This window comes from Eschrichtius robustus, chromosome 21 (assembly GCF_028021215.1).
Source record: "Eschrichtius robustus isolate mEscRob2 chromosome 21, mEscRob2.pri, whole genome shotgun sequence".
Classification (NCBI taxonomy): domain Eukaryota; kingdom Metazoa; phylum Chordata; class Mammalia; order Artiodactyla; family Eschrichtiidae; genus Eschrichtius; species Eschrichtius robustus.
The window spans coordinates 18,373,871-18,386,003 of NC_090844.1; the positions used below are offsets into that span (position 1 = coordinate 18,373,871).

The window sequence follows — 12,133 nt, forward strand, 5'->3', positions numbered from 1 at the left end:
CATCCCTAGAATTCCATGAGTAATGACTCACTGCTCCCCCACTTAAGCCACAGGTCACACTGTTCTAGTTATCAGCTTCCTCTTTATTCCTGCAGCGGGCAATTTCCTTTAATTTCTTAAAAGCCTGGTATGGCATGTAAAAAAGATGTTTCAAATATTTTTAGGACAGATTATGCACCATGTTGTATGGATAAAACCAGAAGTCTAAACCATTTATTTTATTAAATGAGCATCCCATAATTTATTTACGAGCATTTTCATTTCACTTAAAAGCCATTCTCCCAACACAATATACTTCACAACTAACAAAGACCGACATATACCTATTGCTCATTCTCTAGCTTTTCCTTAGAAAGAGAACTCTGATGTTTAGCTAGGCCCAATAGCACACAGAACAAGGTCACATTCTTCAAGCTCTGTTGCAGTTAGATAGGGCCGTTTGACTAAGTTTTGGCCAGTAAATGTAAATAAAAGTGTTTTTTGAGACTTCCTGGAAAGCCAGCTTAAAGGTTGCTGACTCAGCCATACAGGGCACAGGTGAGTAAAGGCAAAGTCATCATTTTGACTTACTTCTCCTGACCCCAAGCCAACAGCTCCTCATTGCACTTTGCTTTTACTTATTTCAGCCTGTGTTATTTCCATAATCACTGTAATCCCTGAGTTTAAAGCTGTTGTAGAGGGCAATCATAAGCAGCGATGGGCAGAGATCACCGTAGAGGGAGGACATGAGGGAAAGGCAAGGGAGGAAGATCTGTATTTTCCCACACAGAAGCTAAACACTATGTGAAGATCAAATTGCTTTGGACTAGGATGTGGTGCTGTGAGTGAATCAGTAGTTAACACCACAGCGTCTCCACCAATTTTTCTAAGTTAGGTAACTGACCCATCTGTTCTCCAATATCTTGTTTTTCCAAAGGAATTAAACTTCCCAGGGAGCCACTGTACTCGCCTACAATTAAGAAAGCACAGCGGAAGACACTGGAATTATATAGTACATTTAAGAATGCTACTTTCTCTGTAAGATTCTAAGAGAATCGGAGTAAAGTCCTGAATAAAACATATCCCCAAAATATGGAAAAGACGTGTTTCTAGAACTTCTCTATCAGTCTTTAATCAAACAGTACACGCCTACAACCTGAGTAACTTCTGCCCTTATAAATCTGACACTTAGATAATCCCACTCTGGTTCACTTTTCCATATCCTCCCAGTTTTCACTATTCTACTGAAGATCAATGTTCAACCTCATCTATGGCTTTAGCCATGTTCCAAATTCTGTTAGATGAGGGGTGTGGGTAGAAGACCAAAGACACCAAGTGCTATTCTCCTATAATTTGCCAGCAAATGGCAGGAACCTTGAGAAGTTTGCCTCCTTGCCTACAGTTTTATAAAAAATTTTAAATAACTACTATAATGATTCAGGATAAGTTTTAGATTTAATTATTTGGTGATGTATAGGTGTAATATTTTTGATAATTAAATATTTAGTTCACAATAGCACTTTTGTACTTTTGAGTAATAAAATTTAGAATATTAGATCAAAGTATGAAATACAGACTTTTAACGTTGCTCCCCAAATAGGATGTCTTGACTTTGATTAAGTCTGTGTTATAAAAGACTTGAATCAACACTCCTACCTGACTTTTACGGTGATCAGGTAATCACCGGGGCTAGCAGATCAGAGGAGAGCATGACAGGCATATTTGATAGCACAGCTGCACAGTACTAGACCAAAGGGTTACTAAGACTGTATTCTTTACTAGGAGCACATAAAATCCTGATGTGACACATTTATTTGGATAGCAAGCAGTCTGGAGGAAGCCACAGGACAACAAAGATCGAATGCAGAAAGGAGGTAAAGTTCGAGTCACACTGATCTCCTATCACCACAAACCCTAGTCCAAAAGCTTTCTATTACTGTCCTTAGGACTCCATCATGAGCTTGATGACAGTAATGTCTCAAAACCTTTCTTAATCTCCTGGGGACAAGAGTGAATGTGTTTGTATGTATATGGAGAATTACAAACCACATTCCACCTTAGATCAGTAAGAATAAAGTTAAAGTGGTTGGAAGAAGTTTAGATGATCCTATCTGAATAGAACCAATTTCAACAGGTTGGAGCTAGCTTAAATTGGACCTAACCTATAAGAGCCTTTCTGACCTGCTGTGAGGCTGGTTAGGAAGTGTTCACTCTGAATTGCTGCAAGCAATTTGAACAATCCATTCTATTCCTTCCAGGGAAATGGAAAACCCAAATCTCTCACCTAGTCGATACTTACAGTGTCAACTGGATAGATATCATCCTTATCAGAAATCAGGAAAAAAATGGAATTATTTGAAATTCCTTTATATACACTTTCTGTATTCTAAATTCCAGAGATGGAGTTGAGTATTAAAATTGTTAAAAGGCAAACTAGTGAATGGGAAAAAAAAAACCCAGATGGATTCTACTTTTCCAGTTTGGAAAAATAATTCTGTAATGAGCAAACACTATACCAGTCAATTAAATGATACAGCACTAAAGTTCCATATTTTGCTTAGCTTATATAATCTAGTAATACATCAAAGGATAAAGGAGTAAAGGGTTACTTAAAGAGGAAGATGAAAAAAAAATAGGTCTAGAAAATCCTACTTAGTATACAAATGACTAGGTGTTTTCTTTAATGCTACATAATGCCATAAATAAAACTTGTTCAATTTTTTAAAACACATTTTTCTCCAACACGGGTGTGTTTACACTACACAGAATAAAGTTACCCAAATTCTCAGTGTTTGGCACATACTTACAGGAAATCAGAATTAGTATTAGTGAGAATTAGTACTGTCCAGTTTAAACTTGCCCATCAAGCTTAAACAAAAAGAATAAAATTTGGAGTGTACTATAAGTTACATGTATTTCCTATGTAAGTTAAATATTACATCATGGGTAAAAATGTACTAATTAAATCATATTACTAACATTCATACATCTTAAAAAAAGAGATAACATAAACAAGAATTAGAACAGCAAAAGTTGTGACCACGTAAAAATATTCATCGAAAAACTTCTACATTTCATGAGCAAGTTAAAATCTCATTTTATCATTTAAAAACTTGCAAATACTAAACATGAGCAAATTAAAAGGTTTCATGGCTTTCTAGTTTTTTTTAAGTGGCTATGTCAATCCTCTACTCTCCCCCAAATCTCTGTCATGGTGACTCCACAAATTTCTACTATCTTGCTCCCAGAAGATGACATCATCTTCTGTTTCACAGAGAAAATAAAAGCCATCAGGCATGAACCCCTTCGACTGCTTCCCACTAAACATGTATGCTCTCTGCCTCCTCCTAGCCCTTCCTCCTGTCACACCGGAAATGGCATCTCCTATTATCCAAGATTAAACTCTTCCCTGTGCTTTAACTTTCAGCTCCCATCTCCACCTTGGTCCTTGGCAAATCAATCATCCTCTATTTCCCTTGGGTTTAGTGTTCCTCTTCTTTCCATCAGCAATTAAATTATATTCAAGGGTCTTTCATTAACAAAAAAATCAATTCTACAATAAAATATGTCCCTTGAGCTACTGCCCTCTTTTTCTCTTCATGGCCAAATGCATGAAAGGGTTGTCAACACTTACTTCACCTTGTCCACCTCAGCTTTTCTTTACCTTTACTCTCAACTTAGCCAACTGTAATCCGATTTTCACCTTCAAGATCTCACCAAGATCACCCATGACCTCCTTGTTGCTAAAACCGTCGAACACTTCCCATTTCTCATCTTAGCTGACCTCCTCTGGTAGCGATCACTCTAACTGAATACTTCTTATTTGAAGTGCAGTCTTTTGTTGGCTTCCACAACTCTCCTGCCTTTCTTTATTCTGTCTGATCTCGGCTTTTTGCAGAGTTCCATTTCTCTGTCAGTCTTTTAAAACGCTGATGCTCACCAGGGCTCTCTCCTTAAGTGCTTTTCTCTTGTTCTACATATTCTGAACAACATCATCCATTCTTATGACTTTTAACACTTGATGATTCCCAAATCTGTATGTATAATACAGATTTCTCTCCTGAGCTTCTGACCTATGTATCCAGCTGGAAACTTCCCTTCCGCTGTCCAAAGATACCTTGATCCACTGTGCAAGTTAAAAACTCATCATCCATGTCCACTACCCCTAACCTGTTTGTCTGTTTGTTTGTTTTTCCTGAAGACCTGGTCTCAGTGAAATACTGCACAACCCACCCAAGTCACCCAAGACAAAAACCTGAATATCATCCTAGACTCTTCCATCTCTCTCATCCCTAAAATCCAATCAACTACCAATCCTGTTGATCCTACCTCCAGAATCTCTCTCCAATCCAGCAACTTCCAAGTGCTTCACTGCCATTTTCCTAGTAAAGCCATAACTATCTCTTGTCTAAAGAAATATTATTGTTAAAAGCTGCTTGGGGCTTCCCTGGTGGCGCAGTGGTTGAGAATCTGCCTGCTAATGCAGGGGACACAGGTTCGAGCCCTGGTCTGGGAAGATCCCACATGCCGCGGAGCAGCTGGGCCCATGAGCCACAACTACTGAGCCTGCGCGTCTGGAGCCTGTGCTCTGCAGCAAGAGAGGCTGCGACAGTGAGAGGCCCGCGCACTGCGATGAAGAGTGGCCCCCGCTTGCCGCAACTAGAGAAAGCCCTCGCACAGAAACGAAGACCCAACACAGCCATAAATAAATAAAAACCAACAAACAAACAAACAAAAAAAACTGCTCGACGTGGGAATTCCCTGGTGGTTCAGTGGTTAGGACTCCGTGCTCTCACTGCCGAGGGCCTGGGTTCAATCCCTGGTCGGGGAACTAAGATCCCACAAGCCGCATAGTGTGGCAAAAAAACAAAACAAAACAAAACAAACTGCCTGACATGTATTTTTTTAATTAAAGAATATGGAGAACCATACTCGCTAACATTCTCACCTAAGAGGCAACAACATCTTACCTGGCTACCCTGTGACAAATAAATCTACCAGATTCTACCAGGAAACCAAAAGAGGGGATCACCTAATTTAGCTTCCTATACAACAAGGTTATTCTACACAGAATTAACCTGTCTCCAATTTCACATCTGTGTGACTTCCCTCATAAGACTCTTCTACGTTTACACATCTGGCAAATTCTTCAATATTCTAGGAAATAATGAGCATTACGTCAAGTCTCAAAACGTGCTGCCTTAAAAAGAGGTTAGGAAAGGTATACAGTGAAAGAAACTTAACAATGCATAATTATTGGCAATTATTATAGAAATATACAAAAGAGATGAAAAGTATTGCTCTCTTTTCCACTTGAGAGTAAAGCTAAACTGATTAAAGCTTCTTAAGATGATCAAACCATAAATAGATCATGCGTTACATATAATACGTAAAATACTTGATTAAAGTATGTTAATCAATCTAGTAGATTTAAAAATTTTTGAACCTGAACCAGAAAGGCAGTTCTAGAACCCAAATTTTTTCTCTAATAAAAATAATGCTTTAAGGTTAAAACTGTAGGGTTGGAAACAGAATCTTGTCAACATCTCTCTATAACATTAATAAAGTTCAAGGCCACATTTACTGAAAAAATTTTGGCAAGCCAAACTTGCACAATTAAAATAAATACAATGTCACATGATTTGGTCTCCCGAAGCCTGGAATTTTGACCTTGACTGATGTCTTCCCATTTCTAATGCTATAAATAACTACTTTAGCTGAACAAAATATGAAACTATTAACTCTCACAGAATGTGGTTGTGTCTTTTCAATGTGTATGTCCCATGTAAATATTTAGCATGGGCTTATTCATTCGACAAGTATTTATCGTGTGCCTACCAGGGCTAGGCTCCATAGCAGGCAATGAAGACATACAGGTGATCAAGAGAAACACAATGCCACTCCTTAAAAGACTAAGAAGACAATTAACAAATAATTGCAAAAAGTCATCATCTGGGACTACAGGATAAGCAGGGGTATTTTAACAAATCTATAGCGTCAGGGAAGGCCTTCTGGAGGAAGTTCAGAGGCAATGTCTTTAAAACAAAAATCTTCAAGGCTACGGTAACAGAACTGCATGTCTGTAGGTTACTGCTGTTCATTCCCATCAGTTATGTTATTCTCACAACACGTACAGGTTAATTTATATGCTAGGTTTATGTTCAGTATAAAATGCAGCTTAGAAGAGGCTTTATAAATCAAAGGTTCTTAGCTATAGTTTGAAACATCAAAAGGAATCACTTCTACCACTTCAGGGAAATCAAATAAGCATAATAAATGAGGAGGCAACACAGGTTTAAAATATTTCTGACAAATGGCAGATTGACCTCATGAGTCTCTTTGAACCCCTTCCTCCCTTAACCACATTAAAATCCCAGTAAATGAATCTTTCAAAAGGTGTAAACATACAAGAACTAAAAAAGAAAAAAGGAGAGGAGACTAAAACACTCAAGAGAATTCATCAAATTTTTATAAAATTGAAGAGCTGGAGGAGTGATAATTGACCTAGGGGGGTAGACGCACTACCTGGGTACTGTGGAGGAGGAGACCAAAGGGAAGTTAGCTGATTTTCAGTGCAGACCTCCAAAAAGATAAGACCCAGGGAACACAAGTTACTGTGGAGGGAGAGTAAGTGGTGGGGATGAAAAGAGAGGATTGGAGAACAATATGTAAGTCCATCACTGGACACTCCCCCAGCATACATGCTCTCACACATATGTGCACTTGTGCCTGAACCCAGAAGATTCCTGTTCCTCCCACCTCACCTATTCTTTGAAGAAGTGCAATGACACCAGAGAAAAAGACTTATAAAATACTGACATTTGGATGCCACTCTAATGAAAAGCCCAGGTTGGCAAATGAAAAATCATGCCCATGTACAAAGAGCTTCTGAGTGGCTCTCAAATCCAGATAGGTAACAACCATAGATAAGTGAGGAAAACCTCCAAAGTGAAAGTGAGAGCTTAGAAAATCAAACAGGAATTAAAGAAAAAAAAAAAAAACCTGGAAGAAACCACACAATACATGGAGTAGAAGACAATTTTTAAAAACCCTATAATTAATACCCTTATAATAAAAAGAGAAATTTAGCAGCCATAAAACAAAATACAATGAACACATGACCATCAGAGAACACAAAAATAGTTCTTTGAATTAAAAACTTAGAATAGCTGAAATAAAATATTTAATAGGAAGGGTGGAAGATAAAGTCAAGGATATGTCTCATAAAAACAAACAAAAAGATTAAAAAGTTAGAATTTAAGAAAGATTAAAATTTGAATTTAATTAGGATCTGTCAGGAGGTGTAACTTCAGACTAATAGAGATTCCAGAAAAAGAAAATAGAGAAGAAACTGTCCAAGAAATAATACAAGAAAAGTATAGAGAACTTTCAGACGTGAATTCCCATATTGAAAGGACCCTCAATTATAAGGCACAATAAATGAAAAAATGCCCACACCAAAGCTCATTATTGTGAAGTTTTCAAACACCAGGGATAAAAAGAAGATTACAAAAGTTTTCAGGGTGGGGGGAAAGGTAAAATACAAAAAGGAATAATGATCAGGATGTACTACTGGAGACTTAGCAAGGGTAAGACATGATTTCAGTATTATTTGACTTTTAAAACAATATACAGCAATTTTTATAAACACCAAGCAATAATAATGTAAGTAAATAAATAATAGACAATAAATAGGTAAACAAATGAATAAAATAAAAATAAAACCAATTTACTGAATGCTCACTACCTGCTAGGGGTGGCATTCAAACTCCTTTAAATATATTAACTCATTTAACTCTCATAACTCTATGAGGAAGCCACTATTAACCTCATTTACAGATGAGGAAACAGGCATTGAGAGATTAAGTAATGATACATCTAGGAAGTGGTAGAGCCAGAGTCCTAGCTTTCTGAGCGTGGTCTTTCAAAAACTGCATGAAACTGTCTCTCAACTTTAAAAGTAAAATTAATTTTAAAAAAGAAGAAAAGAAAATACCATTTGAACATTCACTACCATCCTAACCTGTTCCCAGATAACTATGGTTGATTAAAAGTTCTGACTTGGTCAATCAGGACACAAGCTTAATATGTGTGTGTGTGTGTGTGTGTGTGTGTGTGTGTGTGTGTGTATGTGTGTGTGTGTATGTGTGTATGTGTGTGTATGTGTGGGGTTGGGGGATGAAGGTTGAGGGTATTTGCTAGTATTTTAAGTATTCACTGTATAAAAATACTTTATGCTATGTATGTGTGATTTGCTGCTAGAAGGTCGATAAAATAGATTCCCTGCCCTAAATACAACAACAATCTCCAAAAGAACTGATGCACTTACAGCAGATCACCATTGCGTATTTGGGCAAAGAATAAAGGGTATATAAATTTCATTAAAGTTAGAAACAGAATAGCTGCCTCTTTTCCAAAGTACTGTCATCTAGGCCCCTCACACTCTTCTTGTCTTGCAAGAAAAATTTCCCTAGATGATTTCCTAGTCATACATGACTATTGAATATACTGATAAGACAAAAACTTCACGCCCCTTCACTCACTCTTGCCTTACACTCACCTTTACCTTATATTATCAACTACATAATGAGACTTGAACATTGTCATCTGAAGTTCCTCTGCAGGAGTTAGCTTCATTCAGTTCCCTACTTTCCATCGTCTCACTTACTGTCCCTACTTAAGAATATCTGGCTTTAGTGGGGGGAAAAATTAGAGAAATAAACTCTTTTTGAATAATTTTTTTTTCTTTTCTAATCTGGTGACATCTTCATTATTTCTGACCTATGATAAGGAGGCTACACAGTTTTGGCATTTCCTTTCTTGGGACTAATAAACTTCCATACAATAATGTCGAGGCTTCTGGGACCTCAGACCCTCCTTCGGTGCGCTCCTACTGCACTGGACCTCCTCCGTCATTTGCTGTTGCATGGCCCTGCCTGGGAGTCCTTTCTCTGATATGCGGCCCTCCACTTTCTGCCTGTCATGCCTTTGACTTCTTCTGCGTCGCTTTTTGGTGTTATTTTGTCGTGGGTTTGGGTTTTGGTAGATAGGTGATGGCTGCAGCAACCTTTAAGATCCTGATGTGATGCATCAAGACGTGTGATGCATCATGTACGTCTTCCCAACACCTGGGTGAACAGACCTGGGGCTGCCTGGCCTATTAGATTTCGGTCTCGCTCACAGGACGTCCCGATCTGTAGCCGCAGAGTCACACTGCGACAACCCCCAACGTCCGGTCTCACGCGCGCCCTGCACGGCTGTCACACCGTCCCTCCCAGCGCTCAGGTGTAGCACCTGGCGGTCCTAACCCCGAGAGTCACCTGCGGGCCGGCCGGGCGCGCGCAGGTGCTCACGCACATACCGTCTCCTTGGCAGCGGCGACCGGGATGGGAAGCAGCCCCCGGCCGCGGGGCGGTTCCTCCGGCTCTGCGGCCGCGCTCTTGGAGGGAAGCCAGGGGGCCGGCGCCCGCGCGGAGTCGGCCCTGGGGTCCCCATACAGCTGGTAGCACACCAGGCCGACCAGACCCCCGCCGGCCGCGGCCGCGATGCTCAGCTCCCCCCAGCGCCGCCGCCGCCTCCAAGCCGCCTCAGCCACAGCCCCCTCCTCCTCCTCCCGGCAGAAGAAGGGCCGGCCGGGAGGGCCCGGGGCCATGCCCGCAGGCCGCCCGCACGGCCCAGGGAAGGGATGGTGAGGCGAGGGCGGAGGCGGGAGCCGAGGCGGCGGCCGCAGAAGCCTCCGCAGCGCAGCCATAGCGGGAGCTGCCCGCACCGGAGCTAGGAGGGGGCTGACGAGGCGGTGGAGGGGGCCCGAAACCTCGCGAGAAGTTGGTGCGCGGAGGTTCGCCGCTGTCCGAGAGCGACCCCTACGATTGCGCGGTCTGGGGTCCCCTCCGGGCGGCCTTCAGCTGGGGAACCGGGGGTCTCTGGCTGGGGACAGCCTGGGGAGGAGGGGGCGCAACCGGCTGCTCCTCGGCCCCGCGTTCCCAGCCCAACCCCGCGGTCATAAATGCGCCTCCCCCGGGCGACACCTGACTGCGCGAGAACCCAGCACCGCAGGCGACAGCCAGGTCGGCTGAGCTGAGCTGAGCCGAGCGCTCGGGGGCGGGGGTGTCGGGCGCCCCTCCGCTAACGTGACCCTTCGCCTCTGCTTTGCTGGGTGGGTCTCGAATCATCGGTAATGCCCCTCTAAGAAAGTCACATCCCCTAACGGTATCCTGATCTTCTGATACGAGGTCGGGAATAATTTGGAACGGTATCTTCAGGTGTACAACAAAAATGAGATATAAAAATTTGGCTCGAGTCATAAAAATAGCAAATTAAGTAAAAGGATTTTTTTTTTGACTACATGACAGCTTCTGGTCTTTTGATGGCGGAAGGCTAATGCTGTTTTTTAGTTACCGTTAATATGTTTAAAAAACATTACCATACCAGCGGCGTGACTTAATTCAATAAAACAGAACTGTCTTACTTTTGGGGGGAAGTTGTTGATATAAATAATCGGTAAGTGTATTGTGCCATTTTTTATTTTTGTTATTCCTATACTTGTTTGTTTGCTACACTTTATGAGAAAGTGTTTATGACATTCTTATCAGTTTCCTGCCCCTGAACCCAGTTTTGGTAACTTAGTTACCTAGCTTTGGTCTTTATATTCTGGAATGTTTCCAGGAGCCCTTAAAATATTATGCGTCTAGGGATGTGCACAACTAAATTTATTAGTCTCAAACGGGCTGCTGTCACAAGGGGATTAGATCCTGGCAAGTCTTACGAAAACTAAGGGCTTTCAGAGGCAAACAAAATGAGATTTTCTGGCCCAGGTCCTGCTATTGTCACTCCTCACTAACCCCTTGCCTATAAGTAATCTATCAGATACACCTCAGTTACATCTTGTTTTAATATAAGCTAATGGAATTTTCCTTTCTTAAAGCCACTAAAAGTGATAAACAGAAAAAGCCTCTATAACATGAACAAAATGTGTCTATTTTAGGATGCCATCTCTGTATTTCTTTTACTTTCAGCCTGTTGGTTTTATATAACCAGTGCCTCAAGGAAAACTCAGTGGTAGCTCCTTGTTTTATCACCAAGATTCCTTCAATTTCTGTCTTCTCTGAATTCTGGAAAATTCCCACAGAAGCATCTATTCTCTGGATCTACAACACGGTTCTTCTTCTGGCACTGTTTACTCCGAGCTGAATACAATTTCCGGATTTTCTCATAAATTTCCGACATGGCCTAATAGCAGAATTCTTGGACAGACTGATGAATTTTTATTAGCTGCATATTAAAAGCTGAGAAGCTTAAAAAGAATTAGGGAGGTAATACAATAAGGTATTACAGTTAAGGAAAATGACAGAAATTCTCCATCTAAGATGATTTCACATATCTATCTATATAATTTCTCTCCAGTTTAAAAAAAAAATTCATGTAGCTCCTGCAAGCCATTTCTTTGGCTAGAAACCAAGTTCTGCCATGAGAGGTGCTGCGTTTGGGTTGGCCAAGTACTCAGAAAGCTTTGGATAAAAGGTCTCTCTACATGCAGAGGTTGTTCTAACTTTCCTCAGTACCTCTCTTCTAAAAGCTAAATTTCCGTAAGAATAGTTATTATTTTCTTCTCACTTTTGATGCTGTGTAACTATAGCTACAGGAAAATAACTTGATTCCTTTAATACCTGTGTATTTTGAGTTTAATTTTCAAAGGGAAAAATTATTTTTTTAAAAAAACGTGATATTAGGAATTTGGAAAAATGTTTGAAATTACAGGTAATAATGTTAGATCGATATAGATTTAGCCTAATTTCTTTCATCTTTTATGTCAATTCTACTATTAATAATATCCAAAAAATGTCCCTAATATACAGTGAGAGCCTACACCTTCAAAAAAATATTTCATTTATGTTCACTATGGTGTAAGTAAAAAGAAATGCTCTAAAGCATTTAAAAATATTTACAACAGCAGGAATTAAGCCAGACAGTTTTTCAGGAAAGCAAAGCTATCAGTGGAGTGATCAAGTAGAAGGCAAATCTGGACTCTTGATTTTGCTACATCTTAATTGCATAACCTATAATGCTTTGGAGGCCACAGTTTCCTATAAAATAATGGAATTGAATAGGTGATCACCTTCTGAACCCATGATCCTAATTAACCAAAATGCTCCAA

At 40.3% G+C, this 12,133-nt stretch overlaps 1 protein-coding gene across 3 annotated transcripts in view; it reads right to left on the reverse strand.

The window, feature by feature from the left end:
• The window catches only part of MICU3 (mitochondrial calcium uptake family member 3), a 96,924-nt gene extending 87,179 nt beyond the window's left edge, over positions 1-9,745 (reverse strand). For 2 of the 3 annotated variants that reach the window (XM_068532009.1, XM_068532008.1), the window contains exon 1: positions 9,341-9,730. In XM_068532009.1, coding sequence (XP_068388110.1) covers positions 9,341-9,730 — 390 coding nt within the window. Of the gene's footprint in view, positions 1-9,340 lie in introns of all 3 variants that reach the window. The other variant, XM_068532010.1, reaches the window with a different exon arrangement.
• Between the last annotated feature and the right edge of the window lie 2,388 nt (positions 9,746-12,133).